Source organism: Zosterops lateralis (assembly GCF_965231275.1).
Source record: "Zosterops lateralis genome assembly, chromosome: 5".
NCBI classification, from domain to species: domain Eukaryota; kingdom Metazoa; phylum Chordata; class Aves; order Passeriformes; family Zosteropidae; genus Zosterops; species Zosterops lateralis.
Genome location: NC_139766.1, coordinates 2,153,334 through 2,177,054, shown reverse-complemented (window position 1 = coordinate 2,177,054; position 23,721 = coordinate 2,153,334). Strand labels below are relative to the sequence as shown.

Below are 23,721 nucleotides of genomic sequence, written 5' to 3'. Positions count from 1 at the left end.
TTGTCCCCATCCTTGGCCTGGCCTTGCTCCTTGTCCCGGTTTCCTGGGAAAAGGGATGAGGACAGGAGGTGACATCTTTGCATTTGTCACCTCCCCGCCCTCCTTGGGGACATCCCCAGCTCCGTACCCGCCACATCCCAGGCCGCTCCCATGGAATTCCTGCAGGAATTCCTGGCCCTGGGATTTTCCGTGGAATTCTCATCCAGGGAATTGTCCAGGGCTCGGCGCCGCCGCTGCAGGATCCATTGCAGCTCCTGATCCCGGATTTTTCTGGATTCCCGAGCCTGGACTTTCCCGGGTTCCCGGTTTTTGCGGATTTTCCTGGATCCCAAATTTTCTTGAATTTTCCCGGATTCAGACTTTTCTTGGATTTTCCCGGATCTCGAATTTTCTTGGATTTTCCCGGATTCCGAATTTTCTTGGATTTTCCCGGCTCCTGAATTTTCCTGGATTTTCCCGGGTTCCTGATCCCAGATTTTCCCGCTGCGCTTCCGGCGGCTCCTCCGAACGGGACACTGCGACACCAGGGGACAGGGAGGGGACAATGAGGGGACATTTTGGGGACAGTGAGGGGACACCAAGAGGACACCAAGGAGACCCCCAAAGTGACACTTTGAGGGGACACTTTGGGGAAATTTTGGGGACATTGAGGGGACACTGAGAGGACAGTGAAGGGACAATGAGGGGACAGTGAGGGGACACTTTGGGGACACCAAGAGGACACCCCTGAAGTGACACTTTGAGGGGACATTTTGGGGACAATGGGGGAACAATGAGGGGACAATGAGGTGCTACTGAGGGGACAATGAGGGGACACTGAAGGGACATTTTGGGGACACTGAGGGATCAATGAGGGGACAATGAGGTGCTACTGAGGGGACAATGAGGGGACAATTAGGGGACACTGAGGAGACACCAAGAGGACACCAAGGAGACCCCCAAAGTGACACTTTGAGGGGACACTTTGGGGACAATGAGGGGACACTTTGGGGACAATGAAGGGACAATGAGGGGACACCAGGGAGACCCCCAAAGTGACACTTTGAGGGGACACTGAGGGGATGATGAGGGAACACTGAAGGGACACTTTATGGGCACTGAGGTGACACTGAGGGGACAATGAGGGGACATTGAGAGGACACTTTGGGGACACTTTGGGGACACCGAGGTGACAGCTCCACCCACCAGGATCCCGCGCAGCTCCAGCGCCGCGCTGCGCCTCCTGCTGGCCACGGAATCCTGCGGGAAAATTTGGGAAATGTTGGAATTCTGGGAATTCCCAATCTTGGGAATGTTGAAATTCTGGGAGTTTGGAATCCCAGGAATGGCAGAATTCCAGGAATGCTGAATTCTGGGAATTCTGAATGCCAGGAACGCCAAATCCTGGGAATTTTGAATCCTGGGAATGCTGAAAGTCTGGGAATTTTAAATCCCAGGAATCCTGAATCCTGGGAATTGCAAATCCCAGGAATGCTGAAAATCTGGGAATGCCCAATTTCAGGAATTCTGAATCCTGGGAATGGCTGAGTTGCAAATTGCTGGAATTCCGGGAATAGCTGAAATTCTGGGAATGCCGAATCCCAAATCCTGGGAATGCCAAATTCCAGGAATGCCGAAATTCTGGGAATTTCAAAATCCCAGGAATGCTGAATCCTGGGAAAGCCAAATCCCAGGAATTGCAGGATTGTGGGAATGCTGAATCTCGGGAATTCCAGATCCCAGGAATGCCGAAATTCTGGGAATGCTGAATCCTGGGAATGTTGAATGCCAGGAATGCCAAATCCCGAGTATTTCAAATCCCAGGAATGCTGAAATTCTGGGAATGGCCGAATCCCGGGAATGCCGGAATTCCAGGAACACCAAATCCCCGGAATTGCAGAATTCCAGGAATTCCAAATCCCGGGAATGCCGAATGTCGGGAATATGAAATTCAGGGAATGCCGGAATTCCAGGAATTGCAGAATTCTGGGAATCCCGGGATCAATGCCAGCCCTGGCCCGGGCCATTGTCCCCATTGTCCCCATTGTCCCCGTGGTTGTCACCTGCTGTCCCCTGTCCCGGGCCGGCCTCAGGACGATCCCGTTGCGGATCCGTTCCAGCATCTCCTGCACGGCCCTGGCCCGGATGTCCCCGATGTCCCCAACGGCCCCGAGACCCGCCGGACCTGAGGGTGGCACCACAATGTCACCTCCTGTCACCTCCCACCACGGGGACAGGACTGGGGACACACCGAGGGTGGCACCGTGATGTCACCTCCCCCTGTGTGTTGGGGACACTGCTCGGGTCACACTGAGGGTGGGGCTGCCACCTGCCCCTGTCCCTCTTGGGGACACTCTGATGTCACCTGTGACCCTGTGGGGACACTCTGATGTCACCTGTGACCCTTTGGGGACATTCCCAATGCCACCCATCCCTTTGGGGACACTCGCTCCAATGTCACCCCCATCCCTGACCCTGTGACACATTTGGGGACTCTCAACGTCACCCGTGACCCTTTGGGGACATTCCTGATGTCACCTGTGACCCTTTGGGGACATTCCCAATGTCACCTCTCCCCCAACCCTGTGACAGTTTTGGGGACACTCCTGATGTCACCTGTGACATTTTGGGGACATTCCCTGTGACCCTTTGGGGACATTCCCTCTGACAATTTGGGGACATTGGTGACCCTTTAGGGACATTCCCTGTGAGCCTTTAGGGACATTCCCTGTGACACTTTGGGGACATCGGTGACCCTTTGGGGACATCAGTGACCCTTTGGGGACATGGCTGTCACTCACTTTGCTCCGGGGTTTTCGTCGCTTTTCTCTTCCTGAGGGCGGCCAGGGGACTGCGAGGGGACAGAGGGGACAGTGAGGGGACACCAGGGAGGTGACAGAGGGGACAGGAGGTGACACAAGGGAGGTGACAGAGATGACATGGGGAAGGTGACAGAGGTGACACAGGGGAGGTGACACGAGAAGACACAAGGGGAGAGGAGGGGACAGGAGGTGACACCAGGGAGGTGACGGAGGTGACACCAGGGAGGTGACGGAGGTGACAGAGGTGACACAGGGGAGGTGCCACCTCTGTCCCCCTGTCCCCACACTCAGGGCTGTCCCCAGGGGTGTCGGGGCGGTGTCACTCACTCCACGGGGGCGGTGACAGGCGGTGGCAGCGGTGGTGGCTCTGGTGGCTCTGGTGGCACCGGGTGGTGGCTCTGGGGTGACATCGGCTGCTCCCGCAGGGACCGCGCTGGAACGAGACGGGAGAGTCGGGAATTCCCTGGAATTCTCTGGAACTTCCTCTGGAATTCCCCTGGAATTTCTCCTTTGGAATTCCACTCCGCAGTGAATCCCTCCGGAATCCTCTGGAATTCTTTTGGGATTTCCCTGGGATTCCTCTGGAATGTTCTGGAATAATCTGGAATCCCATGGGAATCCTTTGGAATTTCTCTGGAATTCCGCTGGGTTTCTCTGGAACCTCCCCTGGAATACTCTGGAATGTTCTGGGAGCATTTTGGAACCTCCCTGGAATCCCTCTGGAATTCCTCTGAAAACCCTCTGGAATTTCTTTTGGAACCCCCTGGAATCTTTCTGGAATCCTTTAGAATTCCACTGGAATTCCACTGAAATTCTTCTGGAATCTCGAATCCTCTGGAACCCTCTGGAATATTTCTGGGATAGCTCTGGAATCTCCTGGAATCCTTTAGAATCCCTCTGGAATCTCCTGGAATAATCTGGAATCCCTCTGGAATTCCACTGGAATTCAGTCTGAAATCCCCCTGGAATCCTTTAGAATCCCTCTGGAATCCTCTCAAATTCCACTGGAAACCTCTGGAATTCCCCTGGAATTCCCCCTGCCCGATTCCCACCTTCCTTTTCCAGCTTTTCCAGCCTCTCCCTCAGTTCCCGTTTTTCCTCCTGCGCCTCCTGCAGCGACCCCCGAGCCCGATCCAGCTCCTCCCGCAGCTCCTGCTCCTGTGGGGACCCAAAATCCTGGATAAAATCCTGGAAAAATCTCCCAAAATCCCAGAAAAATCCCCTGAAAATCCTGGAAAAATCCCCCCCCCCCCCAATCCTCCAAAATCCTGGATAAAATCCCCCCAAAATCCTGGAAAAATCCCCCCCAAATCCCAGATAAAATCCCAGAAAAATCCCCCCCAAATCTCCCAAAATCCCAGATAAAATCCCCCGAAAATCCTGGAAAAATCCCCCAAAATCCCCGAAAAATCCCCCCAAAAATCCTGGAAAAATCCCCCCCAAATCCTGGATAAAATCCCCCCAAAATCCCAGAAAAATCCCCCCCAAATCCCAGATAAAATCCCCCCAAAATCCTGGAAAAATCCCCCCAAAATCCTGGAAAAGTCTCCCAAAATCCCGGAAAAATCCCCCGAAAATCCTGGAAAAATCCCCTCAAAATCCCGGAAAAATCCCCCCCAAATCTCCCAAAATCCCAGATAAAATCCCCCAAAATCCCAGATAAATTCCCCCCAAAATCCTGGAAAAATCCCCCCAAATCCCGGAAAAAGCCCCCGAAAATCCTGGAAAAATCCCCCCAAAATCCTGGAAAAATCCCCCCCAAATCCCCCAAAATCCCAGAAAAATTCCCCCAAAATCCCAGAAAAATCCCACCAGAATCCCAGAAAATCCCATGAAATACCAAGAAATTCCCCCCAAATTTCCAAGAATATCAGAAACAATCCCAGAAAATCCACCCCAAATCCTCCAGATATCCCCAAAAAAATCCTGGAGAAATCCCCTAAAATCCTGGAAAATCCCTCACCCTCTCCTGCCCCTCGATGTCCCCAGATTGGGGACAATCCCTCACCCAATGTCCCCAAATTTGGGGACAATCCCTCACCTGATGTCCCCAAATCTGGGGACAATCCCTTACCTTGTCCCGCCCTTTGATGTCCCAAATTTGGGGACAATCCTTCACTTGATGTCCCCAAATTGGGGACAATCCCTCACCTTCTCCTGCCCGAATTTGGGGAAAATCCCTCACTTGATGTCCCCAAACTTGGGGACAATCCTCTGTCACCTTGTCCCGTTTTTCCCGCCGCGTCTCCTCCAGTTCCCGGCGGAGTTTTCCCAGTTCTTGGAGCAATTCCAGGATTTGGGATTGGGGCCCGGAGCTCCTGAGCAGGATGGAGCTTTGCCTGTGCGCCTCCTTCTGCTCCAGCAGCATCTGGGGACGTCACCCAGGTGTCACCTTGATGTCACCTCGATGTCACCGAGGTGTCACCTTCAGTGGATCCCACCTGGATCAATCCCGGGGGAGATTTTTGGGATTGTCCCATTTCCTTTAGGATGCACCCATGGGTGCTGTGACACCTCTGTCACCTCAGTGCCACCCCCAGGAGTGTCCCCAAGGCCTTGGTGTCACCTCCAGGGATGTCCCCAAGCCCTCAGTGTCACCTTGGTGTCACCTTCCATCAATCCCACCCGATTCCAATTGGGAATTCCACCCAGTTTGGGATCATCCCATTCCCTTTGGGATGCACCCATGGGTGCTGTGACACCTCTGTCACCTCAGTGTCACCCTCAGGAACATCCCCAACCCCACAGAGATGTCCCCAACCCCTCAGTGTCACCTTGGTGTCACCTTCCATCAATCCCATCCCGGAATTTCACCCACTTTGGGATCATCCCATTCCCTTTGCGATGCACCCATGGGTGCTGTGACACCTCTGTCCCCTCCCTGCCACCCCCGGGGATGTCCCCAAGGCCTCGGTGGCACCTGGTGGGCGAAGGCCTCGGCGTGGCAGCGCAGCTCCTGCTCCAGCTCCAGCTGCTCCAGGGCCTGGCAGTAATCCTGGGTGACAATCTGGGACACTGAGGGGACAACGAGGGGGTGGCACCGGGGAGGGGACGGGAAAAGGGGAAAAAGGGGAAAAAAAGGGGGAAAAAGGGGGAAATGAGGGAGATGCCACCACGGCCATCTGCCCTGGCTGGGGACAGCCACATCCCTGCCACCCACAGGGTGACACTGGTGGCCCTGGTAACACCGATGGCACTGGTGGCATTGGTAGCACTGGTGACCCTGGTGGCACAGATTGCCATGGTGGCCCTGGTGTCATTGGTGACCCTGGTGGCCCTGGTGTCACCAGTGTCACTGATGGCCCTGGTGGCCCTGATGGCCCTGGTGACCCTGGTGTCACCAGTGTCACTGATGGCCCTGGTGGCCCTGATGGGCCTGGTGGCTCCGGTGGCACCGATGACACCAATGGCCCTGGTGGCACCGGTAGCCCTGGTGGCACTGGTGACCCTGGTGGCACAGATTACTGTGGTGGCCCTGATGGCCCTGGTGACCTTGGTGGCCCTGGTGTCATTTGTGACCCTGGTGTCACTGATGGCCCTGATGACCCTGGTGGCCCTGGTGACCCTGATGGCCTTGGTGGCCCCAGTGACACCAGTGACCCTGGTGTCACTGATGGCCCTAGTGGTTCTGGTGACCCTAGCGACCCTGATGGCCCTGGTGTCACCAGTGTCACTGATGGCCCTGGTGTCCCTGGTGTCATTGGTGGCCCTGGTGTCATTGGTGTCCCTGATGGCCCTGGTGTCATTGGTGGCCCTGGTGTCATTGGTGACCCTGATGGCCCTGGTGTCATTGGTGGCCCTGGTGACCCTGATGACCCTGGTGGCCCTGGTGGCCCTGGTGTCATTGGTGTCCCTGATGGCCCTGGTGTCATTGGTGACCCTGGTGGCCCTGGTGTCATTGGTGTCCCTGATGGCCCTGGTGTCATTGGTGGCCCTGGTGTCATTGGTGACACTGGTGTCCCTGGTGTCCCTGGTGTCATTGGTGGCCCTGGTGGCACTGGCACCCCTGGTGTCCCTGGTGTCATTGGTGACACTGGTGTCCCTGGTGTCATTGGTGACCCTGATGGCCCTGGTGTCATTGGTGTCCCTGATGGCCCTGGTGTCATTGGTGACCCTGGTGTCCCTGGTGTCATTGGTGACCCTGGTGGCCCTGGTGTCATTGGTGGCCCTGGTGTCATTGGTGACCCTGGTGGCACTGGCACCCCTGGTGTCCCTGGTGTCATTGGTGACCCTGATGGCCCTGATGTCCCTGGTGTCATTGGTGGCCCTGGTGACCCTGATGTCCCTGGTGTCATTGGTGGCCCCGGTGGCCCCGGGAGGGGACAGGGGACACGCTGACCTCTCTTGAAGGAGCTCAGGGCTCTCTGGGTGGCTCCGAGCGCCGCCCGCAGGCGCTGCTGCTCCTCCCGCTCCGCAGCCAGCTGAGCCAGGGAATCCGGGAAAAACAGGGAAAAAACAGGGAGAAATGGAGGAAAAATCCATGAGAAATGTGGGAAAAATCCATGAGAAATCTGGGAAAAATGGGGGAAAAGTTTGGGAGAAATTCAGGAGAAATGCGGGAGAAATCAGGGAGAAATGTGGGGAAAATCCAGGGAAAATCAGTGAGAAATCCGTGAGAAATCTGGGAGAAATCTGCGAAAAATGTGGGAAAAATCCAGGAAAAATCCAGGAAAAATGCTGGAGAAGTCCCGGAAAAAATCAGTGGAAAATGCGGGAAAAAAAAATCAGTGAGAAATCCATGAGAAATACGGGAGAAATCTGGGAAAAATCCGGGAAAAATCTGGGAAAAAATCAGTGAAAAATGCAGGAGAAATCTGGGAAAAAAAGTCAGTGAGAAATCCATGAGAAATCCAGGAAAATCCGGGAGAAGTCTGAGAGGAATTTGGGAGAAATGTGAGGAGAAATCCAGGAAAAATCAGAGAAAAATCCATGAGAAATGTGAGAAAAAAATGGAAAAAAAAAATCAGTGAGAAATCCATAAGAAATCCGGGAAAAATCCAGGAGGAATCTGGGAGAAAATCCGGGAGAAATCTGGGAAAAAAAAATCAGTGAAAAATTCCCTGAAAATTCTGAGAAAAAAATCCAAGAAAAACCCGAGGGAAAAAAGTCTGTGGAAAAAACACGTGAAAAATACACAAAAAAAATCTGTGAAAATTCCATGAAGATTCCCCAAAAATTCCCCGAAAAAAATGAGCAAAAATTCTGTGAATAATCCATGAAAAATCCATGTGAAAAGTCCACAAAAATCAATGAAAATTCTGTGAAAAATACGTGAAAGTTCCATGAAAAAAATCCATGAAAGATCCACAAAAAGCCTGAAAAATCCACAAAAAATCAGTGAAAAATCGATGAAATCAATGAAAAATCCACAAAAAAATCCAGAGAAAAGCCAAGAAAAATCAGTAAAAAATCCACAAAAAAATCCACGTGAAAAACCCCATTAAAATCCATTAAAAATCAGTGAAAATTCCCTGAAAACTCCACAAAATCATTGAAAAATCCGTGAAAAATCTGTAAAAAAATCAATGAAAAATCAACAAAAAATCCACAAAAAAATTCTGGAAAAAAATCCATGAAAAATCCATGTGAAACATCTATTAAAATCAGTGAAAAAAAAAATCAGTAAAAAATCCATTAAAAATCCATAAAACCAGTAAAAAATCTCAAAAAATCTTAAAAAAAAAATTTTCATTCTGAGCCTTGGGACTTTATGGGGGGATTTGACCCTAAAAATCCTTCCTGAGGATGAGGAGGAAAAATTGGGAAAAGGTTTTGGGGTCTTGGGGGTACCTGAGTGTGAAGCTGCTGCAGCTGCTCCCTGAGGTCACAGAGCTCTGATGGATCTTCCTGGGGAGCTGGAAAAAAAATGGGAATGAGGGGAAAAAATGGGGAAAAAAGGGGGAAAAATGGGGAAAAAAAGGGGAAAAAATGGAGAAAGGGGAAAAGGGAAAAGGAGGAAAAGGGAGAAAAAAGGAGGAAAAGAATAAAAGGGAGAAAAATAGGAATGAGGGATGGGAATGGGGGAAAAAAGGGGGAAAAAGGGGAAAAAAGGGAAAAAAGGGGAAAAAAGGGGGAAAAGGGGGAAAAGGGGGAAAAAGGGGAAAAAAGGGGAAAAAGGGGGGGAAAAGGGGAAAAAAGGGGAAAAAGGGGGAAAAAGGGGGGAAAAGGGGAAAAAGGAGAAAAAGGGGAAAAAAGGGGAAAAAAGGGGAAAAAAGGGGAAAAAAGGGAAAAAAGGGGAAAAAACGGGCAAAAGGGGGAAAAAGGGGGAAAAAAGGGAAAAAGGGGGAAAAAGGGGGAAAAGGGGGAAAAAAGGGGAAAAAAGGGGGAAAAAAGGGGGGAAAAAGGGGAAAAGGGGGGAAAAAAGGGAAAAAGGGGGAAAAAGGGGGAAAAAATGGGGAAAAAAGGGGGGGGAAATGGGAAAAAAGGGGAAAAAGGGGGAAAAAAGGGAAAAAAGGGGGGGAATGGGGGAAAAAAGGGGGGAAATGGGGGGAAAAAAGGGGGAAAAAAAGAGGAAAAAAGGGGAAAAAAGGGGGAAAAAGGGGAAAAAAGGGGATAAAAGGGGAAGAAAGGAAAAGAGGAAAAGAGGAAAAGGGGGAAAAGGAGGAAAAGGAGAGTGGGAAATGGGGAGGGAGTGAGGGGTGGGAATGGGGGAAAAAGAGGGAAAAAAGAGGGAAAAATGAGGGGAAAAGAGGAAGAAAAATGGGGGGAAATGGGGGAAAAGGGGAATGGGGAAATTGAGGGGTGGGAAAGTGAGGGGGGGAAAGGGAAAAAAGGGGGAAAAGGGAGGGAATGAGGAGAGGGAAATGGGGAAAAGGAGGAATTGAGAGGTGGGAAAAGGTTGGAAAGGAGGGGAAAAAAGGGGGAAAAGGGGAAAAAAAGGAGGAAAAAGGGGAAAAGGGAGAAAAGGGAAAAAGGGAAAAGAACGGGAATGAGGGTTGGGAATGCGAAAAAGGGAAAAAAGAGAAAAAAGGAGGAAAAGGGCGGGAATGGGGAGTGGGAAAGGGGGGAATTGAGGGGTGGAAAATAGAGGAAAAGCGGGAAAAGGGGGAATTGAAAGGTGGGAAAAGGTTGGAAATGGGGGGAAAAAAAAGCTGGGAAAGGGCCAGCACGGCCATCCCAGAGCTGTCCCCCCACCCCGGTGACCCCGTCCCCACCGTGTCCCCAACATCCCCATGGGAATCCATGGAACGGGACCCATGACGTGGGTGACAACGGGGGTGACACCCCTGGGATCCCCAAAACCCCCACAAGGATCATCCCAGCGATGAAATCTGGGAATTCCTCGGACAGGGAGATCTTGGGATGTCCCCGAGGCTGCCGAGAGGTGGAACCGGCTCCTTGGGGAGGTGGGATGGGAAAGGGGAAGTCGGGTTTGGGTTTTGGGGTTCGAGTTTCAGGTTTCAGGTTTCGGTGGCCAAAGTTGAATTTCGGTGTCCCTTTCGCTACGTGGGACCCAAAACGGGGCCTGGGAACGGCCCCGGGGACAGCGGGGCAGGGATTGGGATTGGGATTGGATGGGTTTGGGTTGGGATTGGGATGGGAATGGGATGGGAATGGGATGGGATTAGATGGGATGGGTTTGGGGTTGAGGTTGGGATTGGGATTGGATGGGTTTGGGTTGGGATTGGGATGGGAATGGGATGGGAATGGGATGGGATTAGATGGGATGGGTTTGGGGTTGAGGTTAGGATTGGGATTGGATGGGTTTGGGTTGGGATTGGGATGGGAATGGGATGGGAATGGGATGGGAATGGGATGGGATTAGATGGGATGGGATTTGGGGTTGAGGTTGGGATTGGGATAGGGTTGGGTTTGGATTGGGGATGGGATGGAACTGAGATAATTTGGGATTAGATGGATCTGATGGAATTGGGATGAGAGGAAACTAAATAGGAAGGAAACGGGATGAGTTTGGGGTTGGGGGTAGGATTGGGATTGGATGGGTTTGGGTTGGGGTTGGAATTGGGTTTGGGATGGGATTTGGATTGGGATGGGATTGGGATGGGACGGGATGGGATGGGACACCCCAAGATCACCTGGGACCTGAGTAGGGGTGGGTGTCTCCTCCAGGGACACCTTCGTGAGTGTCACCTCCTCTGGGGTCACCTCCGGGGTCATCACAGGTGTCACCTCAGGGGTTATCACAGATGTCACCTCCTCTGGGGTCACCTCAGGAGTCGTCACAGGTGTCACCTCAGGGGTTATCACAGGTGTCACCTTCTCTGGGGTCACCTCAGGAGTCGTCACAGGTGTCACCTCAGGGGCCATCACGGGTGTCACCTCCTCTGGGGTCACCTCAGGAGTCGTCACAGGTGTCACCTTCTCTGGGGTCACCTCTGGGGTCCTGGCCAGGCTCGGCCTCTCCAGCCGCATGTTCTCCTGCTCCACCTGAATCCCAAAATCCCAGATTTGGGGTTCTCCCTACACCCCCCGAGCCGGGCGTGCCCCGAGGGTGTCCTGGCACCTTTGTCCCCATGAGGGGACACCTTTGGGGCCCTGTCCCCGCCCTCACCTGGGCAGGGAAGGCCTGGGCTCTCTGCTCCAGCTCCACCTCCATGTCCAGCGCCGCCAGCTCGGCCAGCAGAGCCTGCGACGCTGCCGGTGACACCGCGGTGACACCCAGGGGACAGTGCCACCGCAGCGTCCTGCCTGTGACCACCCACAGGGCACCCGGGAGAGGGGCTGGCACTGCCAGGGGACAGGGAGGGGCCAGGGACATTGGGGACACCGTGAGGGGACACAGGAGGGGACAGGGGATGGGACACTGGGAGGGGACAGGGGATGAGACACTGGGAGGGGACACCGGGAGGGGACAGGGCTCACCTTCCTCCAGCTGGGCCAGCCGAGCCTCGGTGTCACCCGGCACCAGATCCAGGGGTGACAGCTGTGGTGGGAAAAATGGGAATGAGGCGCTGGGGTGGCACGGAATTCCACTGGCACGGAGTTCCATCGGCACCGAATTTCATTGCCATGGAATTCCATTGGCACGGAATTCCATCGGCATGAAACTCCACTGGCATGGAATTCCATCGGCAGATGTCACGGTGTTGGCGTGGTGTGACATTATCATGGTGCTGGAGTGGCCTCGGGATGGAATTCCATTGGGAATGGAATTCTATTGAGGATGGAATTCTATTGGGGATGCAATTCCATTGGGAATAGAATTCTATTTGGAATCGAATGGCTTTGGGATGGAATGGCTTTGGGATGGACTTCCATTGGGATAGAATTCCATTGGGATGGGATGGGATGGAATGGGATGACTCTTGGAATAATGGCCATGGGGTGGAATTCCAGCATTCTATTGGCCTGGTACCCACAGGACATTCCAATGGGATTCCATTGGCACCAGGAGAGTATTCCATTGGAATTCCATTGGCATTCCATTGGCACCACTGAAATTCCATTGGAATTCCATTGGCACCGGCAGAGTATTCCATTGAAATTCCATTGGCATTCCATTGGCACCACTGAAATTCCATTGGAATTCCATCGGCACCGGCAGAGTATTCCATTGAAATTCCATTGGCATTCCATTGGCACCGGCGGAGCATTCCATTGGAATTCCATCGGCACCAGCAGGATATTCCATTGGAATCCAGACATGGATCCCCCCTTCATCCCTCGATTTATGGGATCAGGAGCGGGAAATCCAATGGAAAAGGAGCCTGGAAGCCACACCTGTCCAGGAGCCTCTTCATCCTCCTCCTCCTCCTCCTCCTCCTCCTCCTCCTCCTCCTCGCTGCTCCCGGACTCCAGGATGGCTGTGGAGACCCCGAGTCAGGATTTTGGGGACACCCAGGGTGACAACAGGTGACAGGACAGTCCCTGGCACCCCTGAGCGTCCCCAGGGACATTCCTGACTCCCCCTGGAGAATTCCCACAATCCCTGATCCACTGGGGAATCCCAAACCTTTTCCCAAGCCCGACCCTGTCCCCAAAAATCCCCCAAATTTTGAGGGCGAATCCTCCCCTGAGCCCCAATTCAGGGTTGGTTTCACTCCCTCCAATCCCAAATCCCAACCCCCAAATTTTGAAGGAAAAATCCACCCCAAGCCTCAATTCTGGGCTGGTTTCACTCCCTCCAACCCCAAATTCCAACCCCCAAACCCCAAATTTTGAGGGAAAATTCCACCCCCAGCCCCAATTCCAGGCTGGATTCACTCTCTCTCCAACCCCAAATCTCAACCCCCAAACCCCAAACTCGTGACCCCCTAAAAATCCTCCCAAATTTGAGGGAAAATCCTCCCCCCCAAACCCCAATTCCGGGCTGGTTTCACTCTCCCTCCAACCCCAAATCCCAACCCTAAAAATCCCTCAATTTTTTAGGGAAAATTCTCCCCCCCAACCCCAATTCCAGGCTGGTTTCACTCCCTCCAATCCCAAATCCCAAACCCCAAATTTTGAGGGAAAATTCCACCCCCAGCCCCAATTCCAGGCTGGTTTCACTCCCTCCAACCCCAAATTCCAACCCCCAAACCCCAAATTTTGAGGGAAAATTCCACCCCAAGCCCTAATTTGGGGCTGGTTTCACTCTCTCCAACCCCAAATTCCAACCCCCAAACCCCAAACTCGTGACCCCCCAAAAATCCCCCAAATTTTGAAGGAAAATCCCCCCCAACCCCAATTCCGGGCTGGTTTCACTCCCTCCAACCCCAAATTCCAACCCCCAAACCCCAAATTTTGAGGGAAAATCCTCCCCCACCCCAATTCTGGGCTGGTTTCACACTCCCTCCAACCCCAAATCCCAAACCCCAAATTTTGAGGGAAAATTCCACCCCAAGCCCTAATTTGGGGCTGGTTTCACTCCCTCCAACCCCAAATCTCAACCTCCAAACCCCAAACTCGTGACCCCCCAAAAATCCCCCAAATTTTGAAGGAAAATCCCCCACCCCAATTCCGGGCTGGTTTCACTCTCTCTCCAATCCCAAATCCCAAACCCCAAACTCCTGAGCCCCCCAAAAATCCCTCCTTACCCGTGAGGTTTCCCCCAAACTCGTCCCAAGCCCAGGCCATGCCCGGGACACCCCAAAACCCCCCGAGAGATTTTGGGGCGCCTCCCTGTCCCTGGAGCTGCTCCGCCGTCCCTGCGGGGAAGTGAAACCGCCCTCCCCTCCCTGTCTCCTGTCCCCTCCCTGTCCCCTGTCCCCTCCCTGTCCCCTGTCCCTTGTCCCCTCCCCGTTCCCTGTCCCCTCCCTGTCTCCTGTCCCTTGTCCCCTCCCTGTCCCCTATCCCCTCCCTCTCTCCTGTCCCCTCCTTGTCCCCTGTCCCCTCGTCCCCTCCCTGTCCCCTGTCCCCTCCCTGTCCCCTCCCTGTCCCCTGTCCCCTCCCTGTCCCCTGTCCCCTCCTTGTCCCCCCTCCTCTCCCTGTCCCTTCCCTCTCCCTGTCCCTTGTCCCCTAGCTGTCCCCTGTCCCTTGTCCTCTCCCTGGCCCCTCTCCCCTGTCCCCTATTCCCTCCCCTCCCTGTCCCCTGTCCACTCCCCTCCCTGTCCACCCTCCTCTCCCTCTCCCTGTCCCCTCTCTGTCCCTTGTCCCCTCCCTGTCCCCTGTCCCCTCCCTGTCTCCTCCTCTCCTTGTCCCTGTCCCTTGTCCCCTTCTCTCCCTGTCCCCTGTCCCCTCCCTGTCCCCTGTCCCCTCTTCTCCCTGTCCCTGTCCCCTCCCTGTCCACCCTCCCCTCCCTGTCCCTTGTCCCCTCCCTGTCCCCTGTCCACCCTCCTCTCCCTTGTCCCCTCCTCTCCCTGTCCACTATCCCCTGTCCCCTCCTCTCCCTGTCCCCTGTCCCTTGTCCCCACCCTGTCCCCTGTCCCCACCCTGTCCCTTGTCCCCTCCCTGTCCCCTGTCCCCACCCTGTCCCCTGTCCCCACCCTGTCCCTTGTCCCCTCCCTGTCCCTTGTCCCCACCCTGTCCCTTGTCCCCTCCCTGTCCCCTGTCCCCACCCTGTCCCCTGTCCCCACCCTGTGCCTTGTCCCCTCCCTGTCCCCTGTCCCCTCCCTGTCCCCTGTCCCCTCCTCTCCCCCCGGGCGGCCCCGATCCCAAATCGGGGAAGCGAAACCCAAAGAAGGATGTTGGGATTTTCCATGGGGCGAAAAAGCAGAATTACGGGGTTTTGGGGGGAGCTGAAACTCCCAGATGTTCCCAGGGGTTCCCAGGGGTTCCCAGGGGTTCCCAGGGGTTCCCAGGGGTGGGAATTCCAAGGTTGTGGAAGGAAACGTCGGAGCACAAAAGGGGTTTGGTGACCGTGGTGGTTTATTCACTGATTAAAAAAAAAAAATTAAAAATATGTTTTTCCCAATTTTAGGAAAGAGGGATCTGGTTTGAGGAAAGGGAGATCCAATTTTAGGAAAGCGGAGTCCAATTTTGGGAAAGGGGGGTCCGGATTTGGGAAAGGGGGATCCAATTTTAGGGAAAAGGATCCGTATCTAGGAAAAGAGGGGAACAGGGAATTAGGAACAGAGATTTAGGAACAGGGGATCTGTATTTAGGAAAGCGAGATCCTGGTTAGGAAAAGAGAATCCAGTTTTAGGAAAGGGGGATCCAATTTTAGGGAAAGGGGGATCCTATTTAGGGAAGGGGGATCCCTATTTAGGAAAAGGGGATCCAATTTTAGGTAAGAAGGATCTAATTTTAGGAAAGGGAGATCCAGGTTTAGGAAAGGGGGATCTGGATTTAGGAGAGGGGGATCCAATTTTAGAGAAGGAGGATCTGATTTTAGGAAAGGGGGATCCTGATTTAGGGAAGGGGGAATCTCAATTAAGGGGGGATCTGATTTTAGGAATGAGGGATCCAATTTTAGAAAAGGGGGACCCATATTTAGGGAAGGGAGATCCAGTTATAGGAGAGGGGGATCCAGATTTAGGAAAGGAAGATCCAATTTTAGGAAAGGGGGATCCATATTTAGGAAAGGGGGATCTGTGGGGTTTTGGGGTCACAGGGCTGTGCCCTGCTCGGGCCCTTTGGCCTCTCAGGGGTAGGAGATCTGATTTCAGGAAAAGGGGATCCAGATTTAGGAAAGGGGGATCCAATTTTACGGGAGAGGGATCCATATTTAGGAAAAGGAGGATCTGATTTTAGGAAAAGGGGATCCATATATGGGAAAAGGGGATCCATATATGGGAAAAGGGGATCCATATATGGGAAAAGGGGATGCAGTTTTAGTGAAGGGGGATCCACATTTAGGAAAGGGGGATTCAATTTTAGGAAAGGAGGATCCAATTTTAGGAGAGGGAGATCCATATTTAGGAAAGGGGGATCTGATTTTAGGAAAGGTGGATCCGTATTTAGAAAAGGTGGATCTAATTTTCGGAAAGGAGGATCCATACTTAGGAAAAGGGGCTCTGTGGGGTTTTGGGGTCACAGGGCTGTGCCCTGCTCGGGCCCTTTGGCCTCTCAGGGGTAGAAGATCCAATTTTAGGAAAAGGGGATCCAGATTTATGAAAGGGGAATTCAATTTTAGGAAAAGGGGATCCAATTTTAGGAAACAGGGATCTGATTTTAGGAAAAAGGGATGCAATATTTAGGAAAAAGGGATCCAAAATTAGGAACGAGGGATCCAATTTTTGGGAAAAGCGATCCTATTTAGGAACGGTGGGTCCAGATTTAGGAAAGGAGGATCTAATTTTAGGGAAAGGAGAATCCATATTTAGGAAAGAGGGATCTGATTTTAGGAAAGGTGGATCCGTATTTAGGAAAGGAGGATCCGGTGTTAGGAAAGGGGGATCTGGATTTAGGAAAGAAGGATCCGGATTTAGGAAAGGGGATAAGGATTTAGGAAAGGGGGATACAATTTTAGAGAAGGGGGATCTGAATGAAGGGAAGGGGGATCTGTATTTAGGACAGGGGGATCCCAATTTATGGAAGGGGGATCCGGATTTAGGAGAAAGGGATCTAATTTTACAGAAGGGGGATCTGATTTTAGGAAAGGAGGATCCGAATTTAGGAAAGAAGGATCTGGTGTTAGGAAAGGGGGATCTGGATTTAGGAAAGGGGTATCCAATATTAGAGAAGAGGGATCTGAATGAAGGGAAGGGGGATCTGTATTTAGGACAGGGGGATCCCAATTTATGGAAGGGGGATCCAGATTTAGGAAAGGTGGATCTGATTTTAGGAAAGGGGGATCCATATATGGGAAAAGGGGATCCATATATGGGAAAAGGGGATCCATATATGGGAAAAGGGGATGCAGTTTTAGTGAAGGGGGATCCACATTTAGGAAAGGGGGATTCAATTTTAGGGAAAGGAGAATCCATATTTAGGAAGGGTGGATCTGATTTTAGAAAAGGTGGATCCGTATTTAGAAAAGGTGGATCTAATTTCAGGAAAGGAGGATCCAGATTTAGGAAAAGGGGCTCTGTGGGGTTTTGGGGTCACAGGGCTGTGCCCTGCTCGGGCCCTTTGGCCTCTTGGAGGTAGGAGATCCGATTTCAGGAAAAGGGGATCCAGATTTAGGAATAGAGGATCCAATTTTAGGAGAGGGGGATCCAATTTTAGGAAACAGGGATCTGATTTTAGGAAAAAGGGATGCAATATTTAGGAAAAAGGGATCCAAAATTAGGAACGAGGGATCCAATTTTAGGGAAAAGCGATCCTGTTCAGGAAAGGTGGGTCCAGATTTAGGAAAGGGGGATCCAAATTTAGGAAAAGGGGATTTGTATTTAGGAAAGGGGGATCCATATTTAGGAAAGGGAGATCTGGTGTTAGGAAAGAAGGATCTGGATTTAGGAAAGGAGGATCTGTGTTTAGGGAAGGAGGATCTGAATTAAGGGAAGGGGGATCCATATTTAGGAAAAGAGAATCCAGTTTTAGGAAAGGGGGATCCAATTTTCAGAAAAGGGGCTCTGTGGGGTTTTGGGGTCACAGGGCTGTTCCCTGCTCGGGCCCTTTCCCCTCCCGGGGGTAGAACTCAGCCAGGATGTTTTCGGGGATTCGTTTCAGGAGCTGTTTGGGGAAGATTCTGAGGAGCTGCCACCCGATGTCCAGGGACTCAAACACCGTCCTGTTCTCGTAGGGACCTGCCCAAAGAGGAGTGAAAGGAATTTAATTCAGAAATTTAATTTAATAATTTAATTTAATTTAAATAAATTCAATTAAATGTCAATGAAATGAAATTTAATTTAAAAATTATTTCAGAAATTAATTTAACAATTTAATTTAATTTAATTTAAATAAATTAAATTAAATGTAAATTAAATAAAATTTAATTTAAAATTTCAATTCAGAAATTTAATCTCTTTTCGGTGAGAAAGCAGTAGAAATAATTCTAATAAAAAAATGTTAATTTCCAATTTATTCAGCCCTTTAAGATGGTGACTGACACCTCTCCCATTGGCTAAATAACAAAAAATAGCAAAGAACAGTTATGAGAGAGAAAAAAAAAAAAGTTTAATGGTTTATTTGTTTGATTGTTTAATTGTTTTATTTATTTATTATTGTTTTATTTATTATTGTTTATTTACACAGAGTTGTTTTGAAAAAAAAACCCTATTAAAAATTTGCCTTAGAAAAAAAATTTAAAAATTTTCCCTTAGAAACAAAAACTGTTAAAAAGCTTCAAAAATATTGTTTACACAAAGTCCTTTTGAGAAAAAAAACAACACCAAAAAACTGTTAAAATATTTCCCTGAGAAAAAAATAAACTTAATTTTTTTTCCTTTAGAAAATACATTTTAAAAAGTTTCCCCTTGGGAAAAAAAAAAGAAATAGAAATTTTTGGGTTTTCCCAGATCTCGAGTTCCTGATTTTGGGATTTTGGGGTTTTTAGGGTCCCAGACTCACCCTGAGAGATGAAATTTTCGGGTTTTCCCAGAACCCAAATTCCTGATTTTAGGGCCCTGGATTCACCCAGGGAGATGAAATTTTGGGGTTTTCCCTGATCCCAAATTCCTGATTTTAGGATTTTAGGGTTTTAGTGCCCCAAACTCACCCTGGGAGATGAAATTTTGAGGTTTTCCCAGATCCCAAATTTCCGATTTTAGGATTTTGGGGTTTTTAGGGCCCCGGACTCACCCTAAGAGATGAAATTCTGAGGTTTTCCCAGAACCCAAATTCCAATTTTAGGATTTAGGGTTTTAGTGTCCCAAACTCACCCTGGGAGATGAAATTCTGGGGTTTTCCCACATCCAAAATTCCTGATTTTAGGATTTTGGGGTTTTTAGGGCCCCAAACTCACCCTGGGAGATGAAATTTTGGGGTTTTCCCACATTCAAAATTCCCAGTTTTAGGGCCCCAAACTCACCCTGAGAGATGAAATTTTGGGGTTTCCCAGATCTCAAATTCCCAATTTTTAGGATTTTAGGGGTTTTAGGGCTCCAGACTCACCCTGGGAGATGAAATTCTGGGGTTTTCCCAGATCCTGAATCCCCAATTTTAGGATTTTGGGGTTTTTAGGGCCCTGGACTTACCCCGGGAGATGAAATTCTGGGGTTTTCCCAGACCCCAAATTCCCGATTTTAGGATTTTGGGATTTTTAGCGTCCCTGGACTCACCCTGGGAGATGAAATTTTGGGGTTTTCCCACATCCAAAATCCCCAATTTTAGGGCCCCGGACTCACCCTAAGAGATGAAATTCTGAGGTTTTCCCAGAACCCAAATTCCCAATTTTAGGATTTGGGGGTTTTTAGTGTCCCAAACTCACCCTGGGAGATGAAATTCTGGGGTTTCCCAGATCCCGAATTCCTGATTTTAGGGTTTTAAGGTTTTAGGGTCCCAGACTCACCCTGGGAAATGAAATTTTGGGGTTTTCCCACATTCAAAATTCCCAGTTTTAGGGCCCCAAACTCACCCTGAGAGATGAAATTTTGGGGTTTCCCAGATCTCAAATTCCCAATTTTTAGGATTTTAGGGGTTTTAGGGCTCCAGACTCACCCTGGGAGATGAAATTCTGGGGTTTTCCCAGATCCTGAATCCCCAATTTTAGGATTTTGGGGTTTTTAGGGCCCTGGACTTACCCCGGGAGATGAAATTCTGGGGTTTTCCCAGACCCCAAATTCCCGATTTTAGGATTTTGGGATTTTTAGCGTCCCTGGAGTCACCCTGGGAGATGAAATTTTGGGGTTTTCCCACATCCAAAATTCCCAATTTTAGGGCCCCAAACTCACCCTGGGAGATGAAATTCTGAGGTTTTCCCAGAACCCAAATTCCCGATTTTAGGATTTAGGGGTTTTTAGTGTCCCAGACTCACCCTGGGAGATGAAATTCTGGGGTTTTTCCAGATACCAAATTCCCGATTTTAGGATTTGGGGGTTTTTAGTGTCCCAAACTCACCCTGGGAGATGAAATTTTGGGTTTTCCCACATCCCGAATTCCCGATTTTATGATTTTAGGATTTTTAGGGCCCCGGACTCACCCTGGGAGATGAAATTTTGGGTTTTCCCACATCCCGAATTCCCGATTTTATGATTTTAGGGTTTTTAGGGCCCCAGACTCACCCTGGGAGATGAACTGCTTCTCGAACTTGTGCAGGAACTCGAGGTACAGGAGGTCGTCGGCGGACAGGGCCTCCTCCCCCACCACGGCCTTCATGGCCTGCACGTCCTTCCCGATGGCGTAGCAGGCGTACTGCGGGACCCCGAAATTCCCAAAATTCCCAAATCCCAGGGATGGGCACGGACCCCACCAAGGGGCACCTCCCACCAGCCCAGCTGGTTCCGAGTCCATCCCGACCCGGATGAGGATCTCAAATCTGGGAATTCCTACTCAATATTCCATAAAAATATTCCCTTTTTCCCATTCTCTGTGTTCTGTCCTTCCTCGGTCCCTTTCCAGCTTCTCCTGGAGGTCCTTTAGGGATTCTGAGGATTCTCTGGAATTTTCACTTCTCCAGGTTGGATATTCCCAGCTCTCCCATCATCCCTGACCTCGTCCCCTCATTCCCAAACTTCCCAAACTCTGGGTTTTTTTTTGGGGGATGGGAATGATCCTTTTCAAGGTTAACCCAGCCATGGATGGATTGATGGATTTATGGATGAATTCCTGGATTTTTTGCTTCCCCAGGGGAACATTCTCAAATTTCCCAGAGCAAAAGAGCTCCAGAATCCTGGAATGGTTTGGAAAAAACCTTAAATCCCAAAAATTCCACTTTTCCATGGACTGGGACAATTCCCACCATCCCAGGTTTTTCCAAATCCATCCCAACCTGGCCTTGGACATTCCCAGGGATCCAGGGGCAGCCCCAGCAAATGTGGGAATTCCATTCCCAGCAATTCCTGCCCAAGATCCCAGCCCAATGTCCCCTTTCCCAGTGGGATCCATTCCCTGTGTCCTGTCCCTGCAGCCCTTGGCCCCAGTCCCTCTCCAGCTCTCCTGGAGTTTTCCCCTTCAGGGACTCGGAGCATTCCCTGCACTTTTCCCTTCTCCAGGGGAACATTCCCCAGTTCCAGAGCAGCTCCAGCCCTCGGAACATCTCCAGAACTTCCTCTGGAATTGCTCCTCTGCCTCCCAAATTTGGGATCCCATCCTGAATCATCCCAAAATCAGAATCCCAGGACTCTGAGGATTCTCTTGAATTTTCCCTTCTCCAGGTGAACATTCCCCAAGCTCCAGCCCTCGGATCATCTCCAGAACTTCCTCTGGAATTGCTCCTCACCCTCCCAAATTTGGGATCTTATCCTGAATCATCCCAAAATCCCCAAATCAGAGGTCCCCTCTGGAATCCCAGGGCTCTGAGGATTCCCTGGAATTTTCCCTTCTCCAGGTGAACATTCCCCAAGCTCCAGCCCTCGGATCATCTCCAGAACTTCCTCTGGAATTGCTCCTCACCCTCCCAAATTTGGGATCTTATCCTGAATCATCCCAAAATCACAATATCAGGGCTCTGAGTTTTCCCTGGATTTTCTCCTTCTCCAGGTGAACATTCCCCAAGCTCCAGCCCTCGGATCATCTCCAGAACCTCCTCTGGAATTGCTCCTCACCCTCCCAAATTCTGGATCCGGGAGCTGGAGCAGGTGAGGCCTCACCCGATCCCTCCCCAGACGGGGGGACAGGAGGGCCCTGAAGTGACAAACCCCGATGTCCCCAAGGCCTCACCAGCTGGTTGGACACGTCCCCGTGGTCCTTCCTGGTCATCCCCTCCCCGATGGCCGATTTCATCAGTCGGGACAGCGAGGGCAGGACGTTGATCGGGGGGTAAATCTGTGGGGTCAGAGCGATCCCGATGTCCAGACAACCCCGTCCCAGTGTTCCCGGGAGGGTTCCAGCCCTGGTGGGTCCTGGATCCATCCCTGGATCCATCCCTGGAGGGGATTTGGGAACCGACCTGGCGGTTGTGGAGTTGTCTGTCCACGTAGATCTGGCCCTCGGTGATGAAACCCGTCAGGTCGGGGATGGGGTGGGTGATGTCTGGGGGTTAAAAGGGTGGTGAGACCCCAAAGTGGGGCTGGCAGCTCAGAGGGACAGGGGACATCGCTGTTGTCACATCTGTGGGGTCATTGGGGCAGCACTGCCACCACTGGGGTCACCTGGGGGGGGGTTGGGGTCACCTCCCTTGTCCTGGATCTGGGGACCCCAAATGTGAGGGGATGGGGTGGGTGATGTCTGGGGTGGGGGATAAAAGGGTGGTGAGACCCCAAAACAGGGCTGGCAGCTCGAAGGGACAGGGGACATTGTTATTGTCACATCTGTGGGGTCATTGGGGCAGCACAGCCATCACTGGAGTCAATAGGGTGGGTTTTAGGGTCATCTCCCTTGTCCTGGATCTGGAAACCCCAAATAGGAAGGGATAGGGTGGGTGATGTCTGGGGTGGGGGATAAAAGGGTGGTGAGACCCCAAAGTGGGGCTGGCAGCTCAAAGGGACAGGGGACATCGCTGTTGTCACATCTGTGGGGTCATTGGGGCAGTGCTACCACCACTGGAGTCAATAGGGTGGGTTTTAGGGTCATCTCCCTTGTCCTGGATTTGGGGACCCCAAATTGGAGATGTTTGGGGTGGCTTGGATGGCTCAGAAGGGTCTCAGTGTCACCCCCTTGGTCCCAATGACCCCAAACAGGAGGTGATACGGGGTGGCTTCGATGGCTCAGAGGGGTTTTGGTGTCACCTCCCTGTCCTGGTGCTGGGGATCCCAAATGTGAGGTGATGGGGTGGCTTGGATGGCTCAGGGGGGTCTCAGTGTCACCCCTTTGGTCCCAATGACCCCAAACAGGAGGAGTTGAGGCGTTTTTAGGAACATGACAAACTCTCAGACTCTAAACCACCCCAGCAGCTCCCCAAAACGAGGTAAAACCAAAACAATTCGGGATTTCCCAACCCCACCATTTCCTGGAGCAGGGAAAACCCGATCGCTGGGTATTATTCCCGGAATTCCCAGAAGTATTAATTCCTGGTATTCCTGGTATTATTCCTGGCCCATCGCACTATTCCCAATATTATTCCTGGTATTATTCGTGGTATTATTCCTGGTATTCCTGTGCCCCTCCTGGTATTATTCCTGGTATTCCCGGCATTATTCCCAGTATTATTCTTGATATTCCTGTGCCCCTCCCAATATTTTCTGGTATTCTCGGTATTATTCCTGGTATTCCCAGTATTCCCAAGCCCCTCCCAGTATTCTCAGTATTCCTGGCATTATTCATGGCCCCTCCCGGTATTCCCGGTATTATCCCTGGTATTCCCGGTGTTCGTTGGGCATGGTGAGGATGGGGATCTGGGTGATGGAGCCATTCCCGCCCTCCACACGCCCAGAGTGGGGAATTCCTGATCTCCTGGTATTATTCCTGTGCCTCTCCTGGTATTCCCGGTATTATTCCTGGTATTATCCCCAATATTCCTGGTATTATCCCCAATATTCCCGGTCCCATTGACTGTCGTTGGGCATGGTGAGGATGGGGATCTGGGTGTTGGAGCCGTTCCTGCCCTCCACACACCCAGAATGGGGAATTCCTGATCTCCCGGTATTATTCCTGTGCCTCTCCCGGTATTCCCGGTATCCCC

The 23,721-nt window shown here is 51.3% G+C and overlaps 3 protein-coding genes across 3 annotated transcripts in view; all 3 read right to left on the bottom strand.

Moving 5' to 3' along the window:
- Positions 1–868: 868 nt before the first annotated feature.
- LOC310909959 (uncharacterized protein) lies at positions 869–6,044 on the bottom strand (the record flags this gene model as incomplete). The annotated part of the gene is made up of 9 exons (XM_083862346.1): positions 869–904; positions 1,186–1,239; positions 2,043–2,164; positions 2,781–2,830; positions 3,129–3,234; positions 3,854–3,959; positions 5,023–5,169; positions 5,722–5,816; positions 5,990–6,044. The coding sequence occupies 9 exons, from the start codon at positions 6,042–6,044 to the stop codon at positions 869–871; spliced, it is 771 nt and encodes a 256-aa protein (XP_083718472.1).
- Positions 6,045–8,258: 2,214 nt separating this feature from the next.
- On the bottom strand, positions 8,259–13,893 carry LOC310909958 (uncharacterized protein; the record flags this gene model as incomplete). The annotated part of the gene is made up of 8 exons (XM_083862345.1): positions 13,778–13,893; positions 12,483–12,565; positions 11,625–11,685; positions 11,314–11,396; positions 11,019–11,189; positions 10,838–10,931; positions 8,592–8,656; positions 8,259–8,312 (listed from the first exon to the last, which is right to left on the bottom strand). Exons 1-8 carry the CDS (start codon positions 13,815–13,817, stop codon positions 8,259–8,261), a joined length of 651 nt encoding a protein of 216 aa, XP_083718471.1. The 5' UTR covers positions 13,818–13,893.
- Positions 13,894–17,409: 3,516 nt separating this feature from the next.
- ATP6V1B1 (ATPase H+ transporting V1 subunit B1) overlaps positions 17,410–23,721 on the bottom strand; it is a 31,371-nt gene continuing 25,059 nt past the window's right edge. The window contains exons 11-14 of the mRNA XM_083861301.1: positions 22,051–22,133; positions 21,822–21,926; positions 20,225–20,354; positions 17,410–17,809 (exon numbers count right to left, since the gene is read on the bottom strand). Coding sequence (XP_083717427.1) covers positions 17,652–17,809; positions 20,225–20,354; positions 21,822–21,926; positions 22,051–22,133 — 476 coding nt within the window. The 3' untranslated portion in view covers positions 17,410–17,651. The remainder of the gene's footprint in view (positions 17,810–20,224; positions 20,355–21,821; positions 21,927–22,050; positions 22,134–23,721) is intronic.